The sequence below is a fragment of the Periophthalmus magnuspinnatus genome, chromosome 9, assembly GCF_009829125.3.
Source record: "Periophthalmus magnuspinnatus isolate fPerMag1 chromosome 9, fPerMag1.2.pri, whole genome shotgun sequence".
NCBI classification, from domain to species: Eukaryota; Metazoa; Chordata; class Actinopteri; order Gobiiformes; family Gobiidae; genus Periophthalmus; species Periophthalmus magnuspinnatus.
The window spans coordinates 13,062,138-13,087,905 of record NC_047134.1 but is presented as its reverse complement, the minus strand read 5'-3'; the positions used below and the strand labels follow the sequence as shown (position 1 = coordinate 13,087,905).

The following is a 25,768-nucleotide window of genomic DNA, read 5'->3' as shown; positions in this document are numbered from 1 at the left end:
ATGAAAATTCTACTTAAATAAAAGTATTAAATGTTTAAAAATGTGCTTAAAGTAGTAAAGTAGTAGTATTTTGTGCAGATTTTGAAGTCTTATGAGGCTTCAAATGTATAGATTTTGAGATTGATTATTAATTTCTGCGGAATAGTGTTCGACTCAAACAACTGAATCAAACCTTTTATTCTAGTTGGTTTTATTTGTATATTTGTTGTTATATTTTTGTTTGCTCAAATTATGAAAGTGTTAAAAATAAACCCTTTTCTGCATGTCTCAAACAATAATATAATAATAATAATAATTTAAAAATACTTTTCAGTCTGTCTGTGTAATCCCTCAGTCGCCCAAGTCTGATCCATAGCTAAATGTGTCAACTGGACAAAAAGTTCTAGGAGTGAAAATGTTTAGCTGCTCGTCCAAGCCACTTCTTCAGTTCTTTAACTTTGAGTTTTACTTTTCAGTCCTGTTCAAAAATGTAGTGGAGTAGAAAGTACAGATACCTGCTCTCAGATGTAGTGAAGTAAAATAAAAAGTCTCCACGTTAAAATTTCAAGTGCATATACGTAAAAATTCAATTGAAGTACTTTACTACTTTTACTGTGTTACGTTCCACCACTGGATTTAGGTTATCCACTGAACTTGCAGCATCCCGTCTTGACACAGATACTTTTTGTTTTGCCTTCATTTAGTTGTGTTTATTTACTTTTAAACTTGACACAAATCGGGTTTCTCAGTTACAAAGAAGTGTGCACTGTAAATACTATAAAAACATTGGAGTATTTCAGCACACTAAATACAAAAAAGCATTATTCATACATTAATCTTGGCCATGACCCACTTTGGAGCAGCGCACACTAAGCAACACTTTGTTTGATGACCTTAGCTGTTCTTCTCTTGTTTACATTTAGAATTTACTGTGTAGGATATTTGAGCTTCATTTATCCTTAAAATGCACATGTTTAACTCCACCTTTGTTTAACTTCAATTTCTCAAACCTCAGTTCTTCAAAATTAACTGTATTATGTCTTTTTCCCTCTCAGAACTTAAACCAGAACCCCCGCACGCTGCTGCCAAAGTTCTACGGCCTTTACTGTATCCAGTCAGGAGGCATCAACATCAGGCTGGTGGTAATGAACAATGTCCTGCCGCGCTCTGTGAAAATGCATTACAAGTACGACTTGAAGGGCTCCACATACAAAAGGAGGGCGTCCCGTAAGGAGAGGGAGAAGTCCTGTCCCACATACAAAGATCTGGACTTTCAGGACATGCACGAAGAGGGCCTTTACTTTGACACAGAGACATACAACAACCTGATGAAGACTCTGCAGAGAGACTGTCGGGTAGGTTTAAGGATTCATGTTGTGTTTTTAAATTATTATTACTTGGTTTGGTTGAATAGTAACTATAGTAAATATTTCTCATTGTTTTACATTTGTCAAGTTTTAGTCTGTGGGAAAAAGGTTGGGGAGAAAAGTACAAAAAAGGAAGTAGCACTGAGTTTTGAATGAGGAAACCTCTACCCATGTCATCAAAACCAAAAATGACAATTTTAGAGGAAGGAACACATTTTTCTGGTTTCGGTTTAAAGATTGATGTTAAAATAAATGTTTTTTGGCCCTTTATAGGTGCTAGGTAACAGTTATTTAATTAGCTCTGTGCATGTCACATCCGCTGCCCGTGTCCAAACAGAAAGTAAAATGATAAACTAGAAAAAGTGAAATGTATGTATATCTATAATATACACTTTAAATGGCCCCAGCACATGTTTGATCAGACTATATAGAGGCATATGACCCGTACATAGCAAGCACCACGTGGTCTTATGTTATCTGTCTTATGAAGAGCTTAGAGCCCATTGGACTTATTCTAGGAATGTAGAATAACAAGGGTTTGAAACTTTTTTTCTTTGATTATGAAACCCTATAGACATGAGATGTACTTTAATACTTAGCCTGGTGCGTCAGTAAGATAATATAATAAATAGCGTAAAGTGTAGGGTTGTAAAAAAAAACAATTACTAACTATTCAATACTAAAACTAGTATCAAAACTAGATACTGGTTTGAACAGGCATTTTTTGCTTGACTGATGAACATTCTCTCAGTTCTTAACACAACTATAGCCACACTAATAACAGTTCTGCGGTCAAATGTGATTAAGACAGATCTTGAAACAGGAGAGACTTAGTTTAAAAATAAGCTTGTAGGTTTTCTTTAATTTTAGCTCTGAAACTCCTATGCTGTATTGTTGCAGTTCCTGTTTTGTTTATTTTTTTTAACCTGCCATATGCTTTTAGCGGTAACAGCGCATAGAATGAAGGATCTAGGGCAGCCCAAACACTGCTTCATTGCATATCACCTTCCTTCCTCTACCAATGAGGTCATCTTTAAACTGAGCAACAGAAAACAATGAAAACAGCAATGGACAGGCAGGGCCCATTTACAGTTAAATTAGCATTGACAATATTGTAAAAACACTCAGCGTGGTGTGGGCATAAAATTACAGTGATGTTTGCTGAAAGAATTCAAGAAATTAATTATAGACTGCTGGTTTAGTAATTTTTGGCCCTGATTATGCCACAATAATCACATTTAAAACTCTATTTCAATACTAACAAATGGGCTAATACCAATTTGCCGATTTATATACCACAATTAAAAAAAAAAAGAAAAAAGTTTCCTAAACAATATTCACGACAACATGTTTTTCATTATGTTATCATGTCGGCTTTGTTGTTAAACTATTTCAATTTGGCACTTGACAAGCCAAAGATTTTTATGTTGTTGTGTTAAAAAGTTTGAGAATCACTGACATATGACGGTGTATAATAGCTTTTTCCTGACATACTTCTAAATACATTAGACGGTGTGGCAGGTTAATGGTGTTTAGACTCAAAGCCCCCTGTGTTGTAATCCCATTAGTTCTGCTTGATGTGAGGTAATTATGCTCATATCATAGTTCAGTTTATGCTGCATCTGACCACATTGTGACTGTGTCTGTAAAACGTGTCCCAGATGCCCTGTCACATGATGCAGGCCTATTATCTAACAGTTTAACAAGCTTTATAAATGCACTAAGTTTGCTGTGTTTTAGGTGTGGGAAGAGGGTGAACTTTGATAATCTGATGGATACTTTTATCTCAGTTTGAGTTGATGATTGTAAGACTGTTAGCTGTAATGAAAAGTGTGCTGCTTTTCAATCTTGTTAGTTGTCTGTTAGTTTACACAATTACCTGATCTTCATATAAAACACATGCTTTCAATTTGGGTTATTTTCGATTTACTGTGGATTTAAATTTGATATATGTGGCTTTCTTGTTTTGCTCTTTGAAGATATCTATGCTTCTACTGTTTCTTTCCCACCTGCATTTTCTGGGAAGCCTTTAGTTTTGTTGAGACTTGATCACAGTCCGCTTAGGTGATCTCTAACCTTTATTTACCTATTTATTTTATTATTTTTAAAGACCAAAATTCAGAAACAAGGAATGTGCAATGTCATACCTTAGAAAATGAGTGACTACTTTACCTTTAAAACCTTAACTTGTAAAACAACCACTATTTATTTAGACTTTTACCTTTTTTACTACTATAGATTCAAAAACATTGGGGCTTTTACCCTCTGTAGCCTGCATATGCGGCAGACAATTTGTTTTTGTCACAGCTTCCTGCGTTCTCCTCTTGAGCGGGAAACAAAGTGCCCTCTAAGCACAATCTTTTTCCATGAGTAAGCAGCTAACCCCATCACCCCACGAGAGGCTGTGAACTACTACACACAGGCAATCGCATGTGTTATAATGAGGCTGAGCATGGCATGAAAGAAGGATGATGTGGTCCAATGTGAATCTGTTCAGAATTTGTTGAAAAGTATTAACATTTGAATGGGAATACTTGGTTAGACATGTATCAGTAGCTTCGTTTGACTAAAGCCGAACACTGTGGGTGACGTCACGCTCACTTGATTCATTGATCACAGTTTCATGTTGAATGTAGAATGCCTGTTAGTTCTATATTTTTATTACTTTTATGTGAACTGCAAACTGAATCACTGTTTACTTTAAGTTGTTGATTGATTAAATGAAATGATATGACAAGGCACGGCATTTTTTATGTAAGATATGTTCCAAAATGTCTTTTTTTGTTCAAACTTGGGGAACTTTTTAATTTAAAGGTCCTATATTATGCAAAATTGACTCTTTTGCAAGCTTTAAGCCATGTTATAATGCTGTTAAATCCTCAAAAACATACCTGGAATTGTGTTTTGTTTCTTTCACTCATGTTTGAGTAACGCTTTATTATTAGTCTGTGCATCTCCAGCACTCAAAATGCTCTTTTCCACCTTGTGATGTCATGAAGTGGTAGTTTTCAAGTTAACAGATACCTTTTACCTTTAGTTAAGTAGAAATAGTCAATTCCAGGACAGAAATTATCCACATAATAATAGTGAAGGTGTATGGAGTTTAAAAACACAGTGGAGCACTTGTTGTATTACCACATGATGACATCACAAGGTGGAACAGAGTGTTTTCAGTTTGAGAAAAGAACTATGCTGGCCGTGTGCCTTAAACATGTGTGAAAGAAACAAATCACAACACTGACTTGGGCGGCCACGTAGTAGTAAGAAGTTATTGTTTTTTCATATGTTCAGATGTTCACTTTGGTGTAATCCGAGGTCTATAGGACAAGGTAGAACAGATTTCTCAGCCTGATGAACAAATGAAGGCTTGTAGACATCTTTTTAATGTGTGACAGGAAAATGCTGGGTATGCACGCTGATCTCCATTACTCCGCAGTTCCCCTGATACTGCCCAAATGCCAAAACAACACACTGCATTAATAATTCATGAAGCCCATAATAGAGTGACTTACAGGGAGTGGTGTGGGTCCATAACATCCTCCTAAGTCTCTATGCAGATCATTATTCCTGTTAAATCTGATTTACTTGGCAGGAAATACAGTTTAGCTCATTAATCTGGAGGAATAGAAAGTCACAGTGGAGTAATGGGGCAGGCATGTGTTATTGCATAAGACCCACTCTTGCCAATTCTTAATGACAATTCACTGTATGTCTCGGTCTGAACTAACAAAATCTTATGACATAATGAGAATCGCCCAATGAGATGTTGGTTGCAGTCACTTTAGAATAAAATATACTGTTGTCTTTATTCTTACTGATTTTATACAACAAGTGTCTAATCAGAAGAATCATGATTGTTGATAGTACAGCATTATTATTGAAAACTGAGTTTGGTATTATATTGCTGAGTTCACATTTTCCTCAAAGGCCTTTCCAGGAATAGACACAAGATGAAACAGGCTATACAAGGAAATCCTCTTCCCTTAACCGCTTGTTCTCAGAAGAACATTCTGTCTGCCATTGTGGTAGATAGTAATTTGTGAATAAATAATTTGAATACTTTAACTTGCTGATAATGCTGATAATTTGTTTGCAGTGAGTGCACCGGGGGTCACGTTCTAAAAATAACTCGCAATAGGTGAAATCCACAAAGTATCAGCTTTAGTTTTTGCAATTATTCTATCTGTTTTGCAGCTGTAAAACCCCTCACCACACACTCTATACACTTTTCTCACACAGGCATTAACTTTTTCTCACATTTCTCTCTTGTTTAAACTCTCTCAAAGTTCAAACTTTCGTAGGCGCCTTTGTCGGTGCAGAACATTTCATCGACATTGTGGGTTTTGTCGGGGAGAAAACTTGCAAACATACAGCACTTCAGAGTCACACTGCGATCCATCATTTATGTAAATTTGTCTGAACACATTCTGTACTGTACAGGAGACACGGCACGGAGGAGACAGATGGACAATGGTCTACAGTCCAACAGCCAATCCGGACGCAGAACACAATGCACGTTCATAGGCCGTAAAAAAAGCATGCGAAATTACACAAAAGATATGTGAAATAGCGAGACCATGAAAGGTGAACCGCGTTATAGTGAGGGACAACTGTATAATGAATCAGAACTGATTGGACTTTTGAAGCAGAAATGTGTGAAGGAAGTATGTACATCATATTAGAGGATTCAAACATTCCTGATTTGTTTTCAGTCTTGGTTCTGTTTTTGAGAGGCTTCAGTCTTGTCCCTTAATGTGTCCAGCGACTGTTGCATTCTGAGATATGTTTTGGAGACAGTTATGAATTAGAGGTGGGCAGATATTGAATATTATATATATTCAATATCTGCCCACCTTGATAGGCAATTTTACAGTCAATTTACATTAGACTGATATTTAAACTGTTGTACTGACATAATGTCTGAATGTCTGAATACCAGGATACTGAAACCTAAAGATATAATTAAAAAACATTAAAAATACACGGTTGTTCACAATGAGGCAGCAAACGTCTGCTCTTTGACTGATGGTAAATACTGTGGGAGGGATAGATGCAAATAGTGGGTATGGAAAGGCAGCAGTGTTTATCAGAGCAGTACATTTAGAGCACGTCCTTGTGTGTTTGATATTAAAGGTCAACTTTTATACACTTAAACCCAAACTGTTTCCAAAGAGAAAAATTGATATTTGGAGCCTTTTAAAAGCAACTGCGCAAGAAGAGAAACCATTAATTCACAACTGGAACTTTATTGCAATGCTGAGTTTACAAACATCATAGACATTTACACACACTCAAAGTAATATATCCACATCGTGTTTAGCTTGTCTGGTGTTGCTTCTCCCAGTCAATCAGTCATGTATTATGCTCTGCTATGTCTTTTTTGTTTGCACTAGAAGACTAATGACAACAACAGGCAATATAGGAAAATGTCTACATAGCGTTGTCAAAAAAATATATACTAATCGATACTAAAATGAGTACACTACTATAAACTAATCAATGGCATTTATTCGGTTGTGTTTGGTTCTTTTTTTTTATATCCTTCACAAAAGCACTCATTTCCTCACAGCCGCAGCTTTAGAGAGTGAATCTGATCTGCTCCAGTCTGGGTTGTCTGATAAGCATCAACATGGTGAATAAATGGTGATACTCTTCCCAGATCAAACCCAACATTCGATTTTGTTTTCTCATGAGAGTGGCACAGACAGGAGACATGCAGTCGCCTTAAGACTCTGAAAGTGGGTGAAAGGCCTCTCACACAGGTCAATGTGCAACACTGTGGAGAAACACCTTGTTTATTTAGCTCCAGCCTGGTTTACACACAGACGTCTTTTGAGGTTTCTGAAATTCTGAGATGTACAGTTACCTACACAGGTGTTGGGAACAAAACTATTTAGATTTATTTGGTTGTTATAAATTAGTTATTGCTCAAATCATGATGGGAGATACTCAAAATAAGTAACTTTTATGTAATGATTGTAAGTAACAAAGTAGGCCAACTAATGTTTCTAACATGGGCTTCCTTTTAATCCTACTGCCACAATGCCATCGTTCTATTACGGCCACTATTGCAACTGTGTTAGTGAAAGTTAGAGTTATTTTTCATCTCTGTCCTTGGCTTGGCTGTGCTCTGCAGGTCCTGGAGAGTTTTAAGATTATGGACTACAGCCTGCTGCTGGGAGTGCACGTGTTGGACCAGCACCACAGGGACAGTAGCGAACCAGGACAGGCGGGGGGTGATGGCAGGAGGCCGCAGGGGCAGCGGGTGCTCTACTCCACTGCCATGGAGTCCATCCAAGGAGACGGCAAGGCAGCTGAAGTGCTGAGCACTGACGACACGTGAGCTACAGCCCTGGAAATATTCACATCATCTACACATATATGGACACTCAGCTCGCATGCAGAGCTAGGCGTTAGCATAACCATAGCTACGATAATACAAACAGACCATCAGTCGTGTATTTACTGTGACAACACACATCAATATAAACGCTGTCCGTGCCTTTCCCAAACAACAGTAAAACAGCACTGTTTGTTTGAACAGGCAGCTCTGAAACTGTAGCTTTAGGTCTTGGCTGTAATGTTTACTTTAAACATGCTCTTTAATACTCTTCATGTCAGACTAAACTGATAAATACACAGAGCATAAAAACATGCACAAGTCAAAGCAATATATCGCATTCACTGGGTTAATTACAGTAATCTTCATTCATGGTTTTGTTGTCACAGACAATCTTGATCATAACTCTATGATCTGATAATACTGGAACATGCTTTCATGCATATAATGCGGTTAACCATGTAAAACAACCGACAGTGTGACCAAAACCTCATTTATATGCTTTGTGTAATGTGAGGGGTCAAAGGTCTTATACAGTGTAATCTGTAATATTTTTTTCAGGATGGGAGGAATTCCAGCAAAAACACACAAAGAGGAAAAGCTGCTGATCTTCCTTGGAATTATTGACATTCTTCAGTCGTACAGGTAATTAAGTGTATAACAAGTAAAGTGTAAACAACTGAATTAAGATATTTTTGGACAAAAAAATATATTTGTAGTGTGGCGCAGATACTGTGTAGATTTAGCTTAATTATTGAAACAAACAAAATCGTAGCATTTTCTTTACAGATCCTAAATCATAAAAGGATACAGACTTCATTTAAATCATTTTAGTCACAGTGGCTGAGGAAGCACAATGTTATTGTGAGAGCCGACCAAAAAGTCACAATGAAGCCTGTGGATTTGTCAGTGGTTATTGTGGATGTTTTCTACCCAATCAAAGACAAACCTCAAAGACCAATGTTACATAATTGGACTTTGAAGATGTGAAATGCTAAAAAGCAGATGGCTGTGCAATATGTTGTGTGAGGAGCATCTGAGATTTGATGAGGCATAAAATAAAAGGAACAGTGTTGCGTAAGACCTTAAATTTTTTTACGTTTTATTTTTTTAGGCTTATCAAGAAGCTCGAGCACTCATGGAAAGCCCTGGTGTATGATGGCGTAAGTAGATATTTTGATTAAATTAACTACTGCTTTTATCAATGGGCTTTTCATTGTTGCACATCGATGTTTAATCCATTTCGTGTGTGCCTTCAGGATACTGTCTCAGTGCATCGGCCCGGGTTTTACGCCAGTCGCTTTCTCAAATTTATGAGCACCAGGGTGTTCAGAAAGAACCAACGTGAGTGTCCAGTGTAATGAAGACGTGTTTGAAAGAGATGTTACTAGGTTTTTGTTGTAATTTTCTTTTTGTTAGAGGATTGAGCCTGGACAAGCAACATCTCACAATAAGTTATATCAGTATATTTGTCATAATAAGGTTGGGAAATCATTACCCACATACTAAGCCAATCGAATGCAACATAATTGAACCTTTCTCAAATTATTATAATGGTTATAATGGCCTTAATACTATATAAACTACACATATTTTGTCTGTATCAGTATCTGTATCTGTATCAGTTGTCAGGACATTTCCTTATTGACAAAGTTTGAAATTTTAACAACATAGAAATTGTATATATAAAAGACCAAATAAAAATCCTGGACTCTGCACTTAATTACAAGATTGGTTCACAGAAATTTGACATATAATTTCTTATTTGAACGTATGTATAATTGCATAGGATCAATGCATTTTTATTTGTCCATTATTTAAACCAAGAAAATCCCATTGAGATTTACAGAAGTCCTGATTTAATGCGTAGTGAACTAATTAAATTCAATGCTCTACATATTTAGAAATGTCCTTAATTCGTTAGAACCTGGTTGTGATTATGTAGGTCCATACAGTCTAAACAGTTCCACATGACAAAGTAAAGGTTATGGAGGCTCTCTTTTTACTGACTGCAACAGGACTGAGAAAACCAGTAGTGATTGGTTTTGCTTGTTTCATGCTGACTGTGGTAATCTGGCATGTGGAGTCCGTTCCCACCCAAGACTGATCCTCTGCAGCAAGCTTCTTAAACAGTTTATCTTCAGCTCCCAGTGCGGCTCCAGACAGATCTATTTTTATATCAGAATTTTCATCCTCATGTAAATAAACTGTATGTATGACTAAAGTCTGTACATACTAAAATAACATGCTGGGGTACATAATCTCTTCATTCAGCCACAAAACTCGATGAGTAAATGTATCTGTGGTAATAACAACCATTCTTAAAATTTTCGTTGGATCTAAAATAAAATTGTCTTTCCTAATCCTGTGTATGTAAACACTGATCTCAATCCTATAAAAAGGCAGCATTTACATTCTTTTTGACATATGAGAAACAAAATTCATGCAAACATCGATGCTAGTAGATAGATGGCAATTAAAAACGTCCAAAATATTGTTGGACTCAAACATATGTGTCCTCTAGGTGCTGGTTTATATGATGATCTCTGTATCAGGGTGGTAAAAAATGCATTTGGAGAATATATCTTATAAAGTTACAATTTCCCAGATAAATCTTTGTGTGAAAGTTGATTTAGCGAAATAATTACACAACATCTTTAGGTGCGGACTGGGCAATGTTTTGGTGAAAATTAATGGACCTAAAGACCTTTAAATTTGTATTATAATACTGTTTTTTGTGCTTGTCCTCGCAGCTCTTCGGTTTTCCCCTTCAAAGAGAACACGCACGTCTATCCCAGCTCTGAAGTTTTCCTCCCAGGAGATCCTTTCATCCCAAACAGACGAGAGGGGCGAAGAGGACCGGCTGGGAGGGGCCCGCAGCCTGGCCAGTCTAGACGGACAAGGTATCAACTATAGCAACAACTTTACACATTTAGTTCCTGTTTTACTCATTGGCCCCTATTAGTTAGATAATAATAGATGTAATGGCAGGAGGGTTAGTCTTTACCCTCCGGAAGAAACATGGGTGTGGGTCCTTACAGGAAACAGAAGTCACACAGTCAGGCGACCAATATGTGAACTCTCCAGCTGTTATTTTTAACTTTGGTGTAGCAATTCAGACATACACGCCTCCCTAAAAGTGATACTTTCTCATTCATTCACAAAGTATAGTGATCCACTGCTTTTCTGTAACTATTTCTACAGTAAACCTCAACATAAAACCTATATCTATATCTAGTTTAACACTTTAAATATGAAAATGGCTGCATTAAAATATTTTCAAATCATATCTTAAGCTTCTCTTTTTTGCTGCGTTATAACAATTTGATTTAAAGATGAATTCTCTAATGAATGTGTTTGTATTATTTTTGTTAATTATGAAGCGCATGTTAATTCACATCCAGTAGCTATATGAGGAACATGCATGTAACACCACAAACACTCGAAGCAAGGCAGAGAAGTGTCTTGCCAATACAGACCAGCAGTACTTTGCGGCGAGGCCAGGGTTCAAACCTCCAACCTTCAGTTTTGTGGGTGAATGCTTTACCACGCTGTCAGTCATGTCCCTCTGTTATCCATCTCCATCTTGTTCATGTGAAATTCAGACACACAAAGTCTTGGATAGGTTTTATTGATTGATGGGACACTCTAAGGCCTTGGGCTTCTACTGAGGTCATGTGACTCTCTCTCCTCAGCTGTGTTCGGGTCATATCAGCGCCCTGATCTGGTCCCCGTAACCCCCTCCTTCTATGATGTGTCCTCCATGGGAACCATCTCCACTTCCTCCATTTTTGTCAATGTGGACAACCAAACAGATGAAAGGTACGATACTGCATACGTCATGAATGTGGCTCTATGGATGGTTAACATTTTCCACAGCACAGTAAACACAAAATGGACACAAACGCACACAATGGACGTGTAAGTGCAAAGTCGCCTCTGGCACATGAAGCAGGTGACCGAGTTCAGCAGCAGATTTACATACCACTGCATTTAGTTATATTATACTTTTTTTTAAATTAACATCAGCAATATTGTCCACTAATATGTCACTTTTCTTCAGTTCTGACTCCAGTGTCAACTTCATATGCAGTATGTATTCATAATTTTTAAAGTCATGGCAAAATATCCATTGATAACATAGCAACTAGCAATTCAAAACAAAGTATTATTCTATGTTTCGAGTGGTCAAAGTGCTCAAAACAAGAAGCTGAACCCCATGAATAAGCTGTCTCGTTGTTTTCCAATTATGTATGAGTATATTATAGGTTCAGTTCATACAGCGTTCTTTTCCCACCCCCAGTTCAGTTTGCCCCTTTCTGTCTTCATCAGTCGTCTGCTGCTGTCCTGACATGATTCCACCAACTCTGTTCATTTTTAAACAGCATCTTTGACGTGGTCTGTTCTGTCATTATTGTACAGAAGCACACACAATATAATATTGGCATATGTAGTGTTATTAGATAATGTATTACTGGTGCTCATATACACAGACACTGTAAAGGAGAGCCAGTAGGAAGTTGTAAAAGTACAATGGACACATTTAATTACTTAAAGAAAAAAATCTTATATTTTGTTGCCCTCTAGTGGTTCTATCAAGAACAGCAAAGAAGTCACTGCCATGCAGTTTTTGTTTTTTCTTGCTCTTTTAACATGTAACACAAATCAAAAGCTATAAAATGGAATTACCAAAGGGTGAATTTCTGTCTAGCCAAGCTAATTTTTTATTTACTGCCCTGTTCACTGCTGACCCGTCCCACCTCCTGCGTTCAGAAGCAGCAGAACATAGAAAGTTTGGATCAGAAAAAAAACAAAAAAACAAAAATTTCCTTATACTGAATTTACGAGTGTAAGTATTTTGAATGTGTCTTAAGCCAGATTTCTCTGTTGGGATAAAAAAAAGACAACATTCGATTAATCGGCGCCTTAGTCAACCAAACCAAAATTTGTATTAGTCATTATTTTATTTGGATTACCAATATAAGGAATTATATTCACAACAGCAGAAAGAAGGTAGGGAGTGTCTGAGGATGTGGCAGTGAATCCTCTGTTTAGTCTACATGTTCTATATAAATACACATTTTTTTGATACTTTTACATGTATAAGTAAATGTATAATTGGTTGTTTTGCAAGAACTCACTTGCAGTTGAAGTACTGTGAGTGCAGTTACATGGTCAGACAGGCAGGGGATGTCTTTAGTCAGTCAAGAATTTCTTTCATCAAAAATATTGAGTTCTGTGTCTCACTCTTTCTCTCTCAGGGATGATGTTGGGTCTAGCTCCACATTCACCCTGGAGGACAGTGCCATCTGCCTCACCTCAGAGCAGAGCACCATGGATGTGGACATGGACAGAGACGATGGATCAGTTCTGGATGTCTACCTGGTGAGTTTTCTCTTTTTGTAGCATCTGAATAGTTTGATGTGCATTCAAAGCAGTCTTTTATTGTCTCTTATAGTGAACGTTCTCTGCAGTCTTCAGCCAATCATCAGACAATCTGCATGTCATCATGAAGACCACAGTGTCTCAGTTTCCAGTGCTGCTAGATTCATGTTGCCACTCATTTTAGCCAAGAGAAAATACTTGCAGAAAGAAGTAATCCACGGCTATCTGGACCTATGTGACATTACATTATGTTGAATGAGCTGAAACAGCTTTTAGAGCATGCATTTACTCTGTGCCATTAAGTTTTATATGTGTATGTTTATATGGCCCATGCGGAGGTTCAACTGTACTGTAACTGTTACAGTATGCAATTCTTATCGTTCTCCTGCTGACCTTAGAGGAATGAAAGACACTTTAGAGTTTACAGCTGCTTTCATCATCAGTCCACAAAGGTTTACAGTGATTTGATGATCATCTTGGCTTCTGCACACGACAGGACCAGTAAAGACATGTCTGATAATGCCAACAGAAGTGATGAGCCGATGGAACTCTGTGGAGCTTAAAACCAAGGCCAAATGAACTGATGTGAAGCAGGCTTCCTCTTTCCCACAGCTCTGGTTTCTTGCGCTGGATTCAAACCAGATTCCTGACTCCATCTTGAGTCTAGTTACTGCAGATTGGACAGAGTATGACCCATTTGCTCTTTACAAAAGGCACTTTTGACACTACTCATAACTGTAAAATAAGTTCAGTTCATTGCTTTGGTGGGGCTAATCAGCACAGCTGTGGATGTGTTACAATGCACTTTTACTTTTCAAATGACTCTGAAGGAGCATTGTAGATCATTGTGATGAATACACTTCATGCTTTTTCTCAGGATATCTAGTGTGTCCTCCTCAAGACGCAATGAGAGACTGACTCTATCAAGACCATAGCTAATGCTTATGTCCATCAGTGCAGACAATAATTTATTCTGTAAATTGTATTACTTCATTTTCTGAATCTTAAATCTTTGAATGTATAAGGCAATGCATATTTATAGAGAAGATAAATAAACTATGAACATCGATTGTTGTCTGTTTCATACTTAAAACTCATAACTTTTGTCAAACAATTTTAATTTACAGATTATAGACAAACTGCAGTATATTTAGTGCAAAGAATACCACTTCTGATGTAGGAATTAGATACCAAGTGTGTAAATAATAAAATGAAAATGCTAACTGCAATTGTTCATAAACCATGTAGTTTTTGAACAAAACAAGAGTTAAATCTTTACTGAGCTGTGCAAGCATCTGATGAATTGCCACATGGATCAACAAAATACCCACATTAAAAGGGGTAAGAAGCACAAGTTCCACACATGAGGTAAAGTGAAGTGAAATGTTTCTGTCCCCATTCATGACGCGGCTGTTAAATGCACATTAGTATGTAAACCAGGACCGGTGTTGTACCTGGGTTCTAAGGCATCAGGGGCGTTATCAGTCAGTGCACTGCGATGGTGAAGCTAATGTTTACAGTATGACTGAATGTAATGGACTGGGATTAGATATTTCCCATATTACAACTTTAATACTCCTGCATAACAACAGCAGGAGAGAGCCGTTCAGTCGCACACAAAAATATAAAAACGGAAATCATTTCATGGAGAAGAAGAACCTGGGCAATCAACAGTATTAAGTTAAAAAAACACTATCCTTTAAGTATCAGTCGCAAACAATTTGGCTTTTTAAAAAAAGAGACTGCAATTGATCTACAGTCACTTCTGGCATCAAATTAATAATCTCAGCATATCTTAATATTCTGCTCCAGGCCTTCTTGATCCACTACTGTCTGCAAGTTCAAGCATTTAACAGTCAATTCACATTTCACACTGATAAAGTAACATTGTTTATCTGTACAATGTGTTATGTCCATGGTATTCTCCAAAAGCTGCTTATCCTAATGTAGAATCTTTAAGATCTCCAATAAAACAAGTATTCACTGGAGACACTAAAGAAGGCAAAATGAGGTGATTGTTTACCTCTGCCTCCCTTCAGGATATCTCTCCCATAGTAGTTATTTTAGCAGCAAAACAAACAGCTGAAATACTAATGATTAAAGTGAACCCCAAATTCAATAAGTTTATAATTATATAAAATGTACAAAACAATTTACAAAAGCAATCATGGTAGCAACCAGTCAAAAACATTGAGAATATCGATAGAAAGATGGCCAGAACGATGGATTAAAGTCATATTAACTTCTCTAAGCAGAAATTTGGACTTGGGTAATGCGGCCACTTCAGTTCTGACAAATGCATGAAGTCTCTGACAGTCACTCAGGGCTGAACCTGTCTCCTCTGAAATTTTAACAATCCTAGGAATAAAGTCACAATAATGTGTTACAATGTGCTTAGTTTAACTAATCATGTAAAAAATATTAGTATAATGTTCTATAAGTTTAACACATGTATTGCTTAACTGCTGATCTGATTTACCTTGTGTCATCAGAATAGAATGGGATTCCCAGCCGTTTTTTCTTGGACGTAGGAGGTGAAGCGTTTAAGGAACTTGGGGTATTCTCTTTTGGCCACTGCTCTGAGAACTGAGGCTGGAGCCCAGCCACCAGGGTTTACTGCATCCAAAGACAGTAGACACTGGATTAAATCAATACAAGGTACAACTAATTTCTTCAAACAAGTTGTCAAAATAGCCTTACCATTGGCAACATATGTGATTTTACAGAGAATGTTGTCTCTGCTAATTTCTTTGTCTCCCTCTGGTGGACTAACCAGTGTTTGGCAGATCATAGCAACATTGATTTTGGCACGAACACAGCGGTTGGTAGGCTGAAAGAAAAGAGTTTCCCTAAGTAAAAGTCAAAGGACCCATGTCAGAAAAAAACAGAAGAGTGTAGTTACAGCGGCATTGTCATGATCCACAGAGAAGTTACAGACGAGCCACGTGTCAGGGTCATTTTCATTTGTTGCCAAGATTTTTCTTATGGCTGACAGGTAAAGGACGTCTCGCTGAGAGGCAGGCCATACCCTCTGAAACACAACCAGTCAGTCATCAATTGGCTGAGTAATGCAATTTGTAGATTAAAAAAAAAAATCAAGTCTACCTTGTGTGTCTGATACACGATGATGGCATTATCTGAGAGTGTTTCCACAACATTAAAGTTTTCTATGGTGGCTGAAGACAAAAAGAGAGGAAGGTTAAAATAGATAGCCAAAGTTTGTAGTTATGATAAATGTCTTAATGGTCTTACTCTCCCAGTCCATTCTGACAGCAGTATCCCAAAAGTAGTGACAGACTTCATGCCCTGTTACACCTTTCACAGCATGCGTCGCTTTAAGGGGGTCCAAAACAATACCATTTTCCTCCACCTCTCTTCTGTAAACCTACAACAAATGAAAAAAAACAAAATCAGGAGAGAAATAGAAATGCCTTGAATATTCATTGTGAGGGATTAAGTGAAATGAATCATCCTCCTCACCTTCATCTCTCCTTCCTCTATAACCAGCTGCCAGTTGGCATCACCACCCACGTCCTGAAGGGAGTAGGTCATGTGATTCTGCACCATCTCCTCCACCTGAGACAAGTCCACATTAGTTTCATCAACTTTACTGAAAATGTATGTTCTTCTGCTCCAGGAGCCAACCCATAGACAGACTGAGGCTACAAAGCAAAAAATAATTAGGCCTGTAAAAAGGTAAAAGGTATAAGATACTTGTCTGTATTTCTATTGTTCAATAAATAAACTATTGTAATGTATGTAGAAGCTCATTCGTAGCATATAATGTTTTTTTTCCTCAAGGTTTAGTTATTTATTATAATTAGTCTGGGTTTATGACCTGCATGTCCAAGCATTAAACCTGTTCTGTGGGTTTAAAGCTTAGTAAGATACTTAACAAACATAGCACATGACTTTAGAGAAATGGTTTCACATTCATGCAACAATAAAGTAGGTTAATGCTAATGTAATGTTAATGAAGCTTTAGTCCCTCCAGAAATGACAGCCTGCATCCTAGAGACACCAAAAACTTTAGCAAAATCCTGGAGAGAACTGGTTAGTTGACATTGTCGAGCCTTTTGCTCATGCGCTGGTTAGAAACAGTGGAAATGATGGGCAGTTGTGACTGAGGAGAGCCTCTCTAGTGACTATACCTGTGCGCTGAATCTGTGAATGTCATCTGAAGCACTGAATAACTCAACGGAGGACAGGGAAGAGGAAAAGCTATGAGGCTGGACAGCAGAGAGAGACAAAGAAAGAAAGAAAGATAAAAAGCATTTATAATAAAGGAAAGGATAAAAGATAGTTGTGCTTTTGTAAACATGAACATCGCATGAACTAACCGACTTTCATGATCAAAATCATTACATTTTTTTTTTTTACAATTTAGTATTGTGTTCCTCAACAGCAAATATTTTAAATACGCATAGTTGTACTGAGAGACAAAAGTCTGCGCACCTTGGCAGATAACCGATGACTGCCGATAGTGGAATACGGGTCAGCGGCAGGAACCGGAGTGATTCGTCTGACTTTCTCAGATTGACTCTGTGCAAGAAACACAAACAGTTTTTGTTTTGTTTTTTTCCTTTTACAAGTTAGTGATATCTTGATATCAGATATCCTGATACCTACCATTCATTCCCTGATTGTACATGTATACAATATGTTTTACTGGGTTGCAGAGTTTACTGTAGTTTTATTATATTCTACATGCTTCTAATTGGACTTCTGCAATAAATTTGTGAATTTATAAAATGCTATAGTAATTTTACAAAATATGGCACACACACTGCAGTTTAATTCCAGAATTAAAATGGTTTGAAATGTTTGAAATCATGTGACAGTCAACAAGGAAATTAATTACCTGCTCGTCTATCTTGTCTTGTCTGTCCAATTCTGCTTCTACTGCATCAAAAAACTCATCCTCATTGATAAGACTATTGGGCCCCTCCTGTGGTAAAGCAAACACATGCACATGTCAGCAGAAGTCCTCCATGCATGAAGGGCAAAAAGGAAACACTTTGACACTTTTTAAAGTGCGTCTTGCCTCATAGTCTGGACCTCCGTAATGTGACTTCTTCTTCAGTTCATTCATAGCACACTTGTAAGCATCTTCTAGTCGCCTCCTTTTCTCCAGCTCCTAAAAAACAATCAAAGTTTGCTATTTTAGCCATAAAAACACCTTTGAGCCTATACACTGCATTCAAATATCTAATTGTGTATTCCTTTCGAATGCAATCTCAGGTGACAAAGGCATTGCTATAAAAAGAGAAAAACACCACATTATTCACCTGTGGGTGGAATTCAGCAGGTTTTACCTAACGCTGTTATTTGTTGCCAGGGGCAGATGGCACTCTTTAGAGAAAATGAGAGCAAGGAACAGCACACTGCTTCTGAGCAGATACAAATATGTAATTTAGTATGTTTAAATGGAAATAAAAGATTTAGAAAACTCAGAGCAATACATGAATTAAAACATTAAATGGGTAAAATTATAGATGACCCTTACAGGTAGAACCAAACTCTAGTTGTTTTTCACACATTTAGACTTTATACTCAAACTGAAGTATTCACAGGAACATCAGACTGACCTACATCAAAGAGCAAAAGTGTTTGGGCAAAATAAATGCCCAATAATAACTAATAAATAATACAACTAATACAACAACCGTCTAGAAGGACCTACGACCAGAGACCTACTGTAAAGAAGCGGCTGCAGGTCTGAAGAGGGATCCAGTTTTGAGCCTGGCATTTGAGAGATTCTTTCCTCCATTTTACAGAGTTTGCCGACGGCTTCCATAGAGTTCGCCAAGAAGTCATTTTCAGTACTTATGTAGGCCTATCTACCTGAGGTCTTAGACTTCAACCTACTAACTGATAAGGCCGAGGTAGCTTTACCCAGTCTTGAGCTGTGTATGTTTAGGGTTGGGCAGCACTCCTTACAAAGAGGAAAAAAAACTGGTTTGACAACATCAAACTGGAGGCAAGTTTTGTGACGAAACAAATATGAAGAGTGTTTATTACTCAAAAATGCAGCATTGTTTAGATTGTTGAAAATGGTATATTGCACGCCTGAAATTTCATAGTGGAAAAAACTTGAAGTCACAAAATGGTGTGGACATTTTAGACCAGCACGGCATCACCAACTTTTAATCCAGAAATGGCTCTACATCTATGGCTGTGGACACGCCTACTGTCAAGCCAAACTAAGAATGAGTCACATGATTCATTGTTAATTCATTAGCAGTTCAAAATACCTTATCCAGTCTTTTCTGCCAGCTGTCCTCCCGCTTCACCATGAGTTCGATACAATGGGATAAGGTGGACAGGATGCCTGCGGTGGTGGCTTTGAAGGTAATGGCTTCTCCCTTAAAATCAATACCATTCATATCTTTAGGGCTGGCGGGGGGAAACACTGGAAAAAACAAAGAATCAAATGTAGCAAAAATAATTTTGATCCATTTAAATTAGTGAACACACACTCACATTTCTCTTTGCTGCCATTGTTGTTATGGTTACATTCGCCATCGGTTCTTGATGCGGCGGGGAAGTCCTCTTCATCTTCGTCCTCTTCAACTATTAAAATGAATCAAGTCAGTCAAGTCAGAGCTAATTTCCTAACAACAGTTTCACAATATTTGTTACCTGTATCTCTTTGAAATTCATCTCTAGAGACGCCATCAGCGCAGGAATCAAAATATTTTTGCAGAGTGTCCACTTGACGACAGAGGATATCCCGAAAGGTTTCCATTTCAGCCAATTTCTCACGCAACCTGTGTCCTTTCTGAGTAAATCAAACACAAGCTGAACTTAGAAAACACGTTGCAAGCAAAAATATATAAAATATAAATGTAAGATTTGAAATAGCCTACAAACAATGAATGCTAGGAGAGGCAGGTACCTTAAAGGAGGATGAAGAGGTGGCAGATAAGGCACTTGCTGCTGATGTAAGTGACAACATCGAACCATGACGTCTCAGACTGGTTTCAGAACCATAACCAGACTCGGCCTGAAACAGAAAGAGACAGGGCAATGTGGTAAATGTGATAATCCAATAATGAGAGCAGAGTCACTGGACAATAGCAGATCCATGGCATTTTGGATCAAATTTTAAAAAGCCATTCTTATTGTTCAAGAATGTATTACAAAATGCAGTTAGATTTCCACTGTACAGAAGGGTGTAATGTTATTGACCAAAAAACAAACGACAGTTGGAAAAAGAAATAAATAGCAATCAGGTTGCATACTGAATGAGTAAATGTTGATGAATTTCACGCTGGTATAGACTCACTCTCCTTCCACTTACTGACCTTTTAGTCAACTTTAACAAATAAGTGTGCGGATGTTTGTTTTGAAATTTTAACTGCTAAGCAACAGAGATCAGAAGGATTGATTATGCAACTCATGCAAACAGAACAATGATAACAGGCTGCTTAAAAAAAGCAATGTTACAGATCGGTGCCACAGTTGAGGAGTCTGAGGGCAGCGTGCTCATGCTGATGCCCACCATTGGACCAATCCCACAGCCAAAGCACAGCAGCGCGCTGCTGCAGTCCCGACGGATCACCGGCCCAAACATGGCCCAGATGCTCCCAGCACACAACTGAGGGATTCACATCCAATGATGCCGTTTCCCTGGGCACAGCTGATGGAGAACACACAAAACACAGAGGCTTGGTCTTTCCCACAGGAGCAGGACGACTGCTGGCCGATTGGTCAGACAGGCAGTGAAAAGAAGCTACTTGCTGAATGCTGAAGCATGTGAAAGCCACAAGAAAAAAAGTCCTACTGCTCTGCTGAGTGGACAAAATACAGCTGTACTCACATAGATGGAGTCAGATACAGACACATAGCACTACAGTCCAGCTCCATACAAACATCCACAGACCACACACCCTGTTACATGAAACCATCTCCTGACGCTCTTTAAGTCCAGCATCCATCACTGAGAGCTCTCCTCCTCCTCTTCTTCTTCCTCTTCCTCCCCGTGTGGACTTGCACATGTGCATTAGAGGCAGAGCTGTCTGGGCTCTGGCTGTAAGATTCAGTCAAGTGCTAAATGGGTGGGCGACTGAAGCAGCCAACTGTACAGCTTGATCAAGAAATACAACAGGGAGAGAGAGAGAATAATGAGGGGTAGGAGGACTGTCTGTTTAATTGTGTTTTTAATCCAACAAAATTTTGAAAGTCTTACCAACCTGAAGTGTTATCAGTCACTCAAATGTTCTGATTTAACAGGTTTTGTAAAAATTTCTGTTTTTATGTGACATCATTCATAAACCAATCTGTTATTCACTGTGAGCAGTACTTAAAATCACAATGTTTAGCACCACCACCAACACAAACACGCCCACACAACAAAACAAAAAACAGACCAATTAATAAAGCACTGAAAGATGAACGATGACATTGATGACATGAGTCGATAAACACCAAGTTTGATCAGAATCTAATGTGAATGGTCAACTATTATAAAATGATAAAGAAGCAAACAATGACAAATCATTAATGTTTGATGTGAGCTAAAGCCAGAATGCATGTCCTCTTCCTTCCAGATGGGGGCAGTGCAAATCATCAGAAGCACTGCAGTGCTGCACTACTGCTGCATTCGTCTAAGGTTACTACAGGTCAAACACATACAACCCCAAATATTCTCACAGCATTGCCAATGGAAACAGATCTATAGCGCTTCACAAATGAACATGACCACCAGCCAATCCAGCCAGAGAAATCCTACATAAACCATAATATATGAAACATACGACACATAATCGCAAGATATTAATATTCATATCATAGAGTAGATGGCAAATAATGTATCCATTAATTAATATCAACATTTATTTTCATACCACTCATGTAAGCTACTAAAGTTACTAGTTAAATAACAGGAAATGCAAGTTCCGTTTCCATGTCTTTCATAAAAACACCTAATTTCAACACAAAGAAAAAGGAAGGTGAGGTTGAACAATGAACAGGCTGATAATGTAGTATTTAAGAGTACCGGTATATGATAACACCTTATAGATTTATACATAACCAATGAGAACAATCACTGCACTGATATCCTAGTAACAGGGAGCAGCTGTCCAGGCCTACTCTCTGATGCTGGGGATACCCACCGAATCGCTTCACTTTTCAGATTCCTCACATTCCCGGGGTGAGAGGTTTAAGATTCCTCATCCCACTGCCACACCCACGCCACTGAAAAACCCCTGCACTAACTATCTGTAGAGGTGAGAGATAAACAGGAAACAATATGGCAAACTGGAAATTACTGCTTTGGAGATTTTTGCTAAGTTATCAAATTTTGATTATCGAGCATACTGCCAATAATAAAAACAAAAGTAAAAAAGTGCTGATTAAAAATGACAGGAACTGCAACCTGATGTATTTGATCTGATGTAGTGATATTTCTACAAGTTTGTGGTTCATATTTGCAATGTTTTAGAACATTTCTAACGTTTAAATACTGTAATTCCTTTAAAAAAAAAAAAAAAGGCAGTATTGCTCACCACTTTCTGTCATAAAAACCCTACTCATGGGTTTCAGCTTCCTGTTTATAGATGATATCTTGAGCACTTTTGCCTATTCAAAAGATATAGGTTTGTTTTGAACTGTTAATTATTATGGCAATGGTGCAAAATTTTCTTCATTCTGAAATTCACTGAAATAAGTTACCACCCCATAATTCAAATACTTAAGAAACTCGGTGATAAAACAATTTCTACTCACCTTGTGTAGCTCTATGGACTCTATCCACTGCTGTCTATGCTCAGGGTCCTCCGCTCGGAGATACCACACACTGTCATTCACACTGATGTCAAAACGGCACTCGTCAAACTCATGAGGCTGTGGAGGTGAGAGGGCAACAATTAGCAAGCACACATTACACACTGGATGCAAGTTAAACACACAAAAGCAGAGTATATTTTATCTGCACAGAATACAATGCTCAAATTCAAGAAGGGATGTATGGTTTTAACAGAACACAACAATACATTTTAATTGAAAGCTTATGTGGTATGGGCTATAAGAATAACCTAAAGTTTTCCATTAAAAAAGAAAGGGAAAAAAAGCTACTTCCAGAAGGGCTTATCCAGGTCACCAAAGTCCCAATCTTTCAACTATTCACCTCCCCCGCTTCACTGTGCACCCCACCCAATCTCTAATCACTGACCGCCTTAGGCACCCGAACACGTGCGTTGAACTCCCCTTTCTCTCAGAGACAAGAATTTAAACAGAAGACTCTGGCGGAGAAGATGGTCTACTACTCGGAGCTGGAGAGAGTGCAGATTCATTCTCCTCCCAAACATCAGCTGACATACCTCATGTTGTTTGTCTTTATTAAATTTGGTGAATGATGCTCATGTGCCATTAGCTGTCACTGACATTGCCAGCACACAGCAGGACAGAAATCATAATGTATGTCTTGCTCTTTTGACACATTGAATTTCACAGTTCACATTAAAATATTTTGAGGCAGATCAACTCACTCACTCATTTTATGTTTTCCAAAAAGAAAATGGCCTTGTAATTGAAAATACATTGAGCCATGGAAGCATTTTGTAATAAGGGAGTTTTTTGACCCATAGAATATCATACACAGCGAATAAAAGTGGTTTAGAATCCATTTAATACATCTTGTATTGACCTGAATTTAATCCCTGACATCAGCACAATGCACTACAGTGGACTTTCTTTCTATAAAATCTTATATAGTGCAATATAGTACAAATAAAAAAGCTGTTACATTGAGTTTGTAAATTGAATCATTTACATATTCAGAGGTAGTCCTTCCTATTTGTTCTGTGTTTTGGACAGTGTATTTTATCTCTTCGTACAATGTCTGCCAGGTATGTGCAGAGAGTGCATCCATCCACACACTGAGAGACTGCAGAGAGTAGTAACACAGTTTGTTTCTGCATTCCTCAGCTTTCATACCAAACCGTGTCTTGGAAAGCACAGACCGTAGATCTTTGGAATGAGAGGCGAGCAAAAGCAAACACTAGCTCTATGGCTCATAAAATTCCTATGACAGAGATTGTTCAAAATATTAGATAGTGTTGATTCATTATTAGACTTGTTTATGGAAACTAAATGGGAGAATATAAAAAAATATATATTACAAATTGTAGTCAAGCCAAACAAATGTCCATGTTACCAACCTTTCCCAACTTCACACCTAATCTTGTGATTTGTTGCAGTTTGACTCAAATAATCCTCTTGCACAAATCAGAGTAAAGTATTTGTTTTGAGTTTATGTGTACAGAGTGAGAGAAGAGTGAATATTTAACCAGGTGTGAGATTTCTGTTATCTGCAACATGGAGGGGCTCCAATATAAAACTCCATTTGTGAGGTAAAATAGATAGCAGCAGAGTTAAAGAAGAAAGCATGTGAATGTCAGAAGTAAGCATGTGATTACTAGTGAATGCCACATCTACAATGTTTTGTTGTACTCAACTATAATAAACGGTGCTTGAACTGTAGACTTGTTACTAGTTAATTGTTAGCTAAATGTCTTTGATAAAAACGACGTAAGAGTTAAAATGCTGATGGCATCAAGTTAGTAGACATGATACAGATATCCACAGATAGCAGTCAAGCACAACCACAAATACAGTACCAGGTCTTGGATGTATAATTCCAAGTCCAGATGGGCACACCGGTCTTTTTGTTTTAAAAGCCTAATAAAAAGCCCTGTTCCTTATAGCAGAACAGATACTTACTGTGATGACAGCCTTGCTGAGGCACAAAGATCCCCTGCATCCGTACTCCCTCTCATCCTCTGATTTGTAGTAGCTCAAAGTATTGTTTTTCAACACAACCCACCGGTCCTGCCATCCATGTATGTAATTTGTCCACTAAAACAAAACAAATGCTCGTCAGTGTAGAGAAATAGGAGAAAATTGTATTTACATGCAAATCCCTTTTAACTGGCACCTTACTTTGCTCAAAACACCACCCAGCTCCATAGGTTGTCCAGACTCTGGGTCCACATCCTCATCTGACCCGGACGATGAACTCTTTTCAGACATTTAATCGCAAATGTACAAAGTCTATTTGACGTGGACCGAGTGTTGTCAATTCAAACAGATCAGAGCTAAACCTGCTTACAGGTTTATCTTAGCATTCACGGAGCAAATTAAGCATGGCCATGGTGCAGTAAGCAGGACTCTAAAAGCAAATAACTGTCAACAAAAGAGATCGTAATGTATCCGCGGACTGTCCTACAATAACAAAGCAGATGTATGGGCCATTCTTCGATTTGTGAGCTTTGTTTTGAAGTTAGCGTCGAGTAGCAGTGAAACTAGCAAGTTAGCATTAGCGTTAGCTGTCAAACGACGCAACCAACGTAAGCTAGCGGTAACTTAAACAGCAACTTGGGAAGAAGGAAGGTGTCTGCCTCATTGGCTACAGGTGATGGAGCAATCAACAAAGCGATCGATGAAAAGGCCTCGGCGTTGCTACAGAACATACACCTATAATCAATAAAGTGGAGAAACTGGGGCCACCGCTCTTGGTTCCGCAGTTTAGTCAGCTTTTGGCGAAGGATTGAGTAGCTTGTCTTCATTCAGGTCGAGGGGGAGGAGTCGCCGCCACGCTTTACTGTGTACCAAACGACAATGCGCCAAGTTCAAGACATTACGGCCGCACCGGAAGTGCCAAAACGGCCGCACCGGAAGTACAAAAATAAAG

The 25,768-nt window shown here is 38.1% G+C and overlaps 2 protein-coding genes across 3 annotated transcripts in view; one reads left to right on the top strand and one right to left on the bottom strand.

Moving 5' to 3' along the window:
• pip5k1bb (phosphatidylinositol-4-phosphate 5-kinase, type I, beta b) overlaps nt 1–14,139 on the top strand; it is a 28,216-nt gene extending 14,077 nt beyond the window's left edge. Inside the window, exons 7-15 of the mRNA XM_033971926.2 lie at nt 1,035–1,334; nt 7,483–7,685; nt 8,248–8,331; nt 8,801–8,849; nt 8,946–9,030; nt 10,440–10,589; nt 11,382–11,508; nt 12,948–13,071; nt 13,145–14,139. Of these exons, the coding sequence (XP_033827817.1) occupies nt 1,035–1,334; nt 7,483–7,685; nt 8,248–8,331; nt 8,801–8,849; nt 8,946–9,030; nt 10,440–10,589; nt 11,382–11,508; nt 12,948–13,071; nt 13,145–13,147 (1,125 nt within the window). The 3' untranslated portion in view covers nt 13,148–14,139. The remainder of the gene's footprint in view (nt 1–1,034; nt 1,335–7,482; nt 7,686–8,247; nt 8,332–8,800; nt 8,850–8,945; nt 9,031–10,439; nt 10,590–11,381; nt 11,509–12,947; nt 13,072–13,144) is intronic.
• A 33-nt stretch (nt 14,140–14,172) lies between these two features.
• Nucleotides 14,173–25,708, bottom strand: LOC117375625 (ceramide transfer protein-like). Of its 2 annotated transcripts, XM_033971923.2 has the most exons (18): nt 25,018–25,708; nt 24,799–24,933; nt 22,804–22,920; nt 19,970–20,077; nt 19,714–19,852; nt 19,555–19,644; nt 19,326–19,483; nt 18,116–18,208; nt 17,933–18,019; nt 17,527–17,613; nt 17,223–17,300; nt 16,552–16,647; nt 16,324–16,456; nt 16,177–16,247; nt 15,974–16,102; nt 15,772–15,901; nt 15,551–15,687; nt 14,173–15,429 (listed from the first exon to the last, which is right to left on the bottom strand). In XM_033971923.2, the coding sequence occupies exons 1-17, from the start codon at nt 25,105–25,107 to the stop codon at nt 15,560–15,562; spliced, it is 1,869 nt and encodes a 622-aa protein (XP_033827814.1). In that variant the 5' UTR covers nt 25,108–25,708; the 3' UTR covers nt 14,173–15,429; nt 15,551–15,559. The 2 variants fall into 2 exon arrangements, with proteins under 2 accessions (XP_033827814.1, XP_033827816.1); XM_033971925.2 differs by lacking the exon at nt 17,223–17,300 and having other exon boundaries at nt 25,018–25,694.
• Between the last annotated feature and the right edge of the window lie 60 nt (nt 25,709–25,768).

Bases quoted from the DNA above. Each gene is read 5' to 3' on its own strand.
- LOC117375625 (XM_033971923.2), bottom strand. From the start codon at position 25,107: ATGTCTGAAAAGAGTTCATCGTCCGGGTCAGATGAGGATGTGGACCCA. The intron at 19,484-19,554 runs GTGAGTGTGTGT...TGTTTTTTCCAG, and splicing joins CAATGGCAGCAAAGAGAAAT to TGTTTCCCCCCGCCAGCCCT. The intron at 15,688-15,771 runs GTAAGGCTATTT...CTTTGGATGCAG, and splicing joins AATCACATATGTTGCCAATG to TAAACCCTGGTGGCTGGGCT.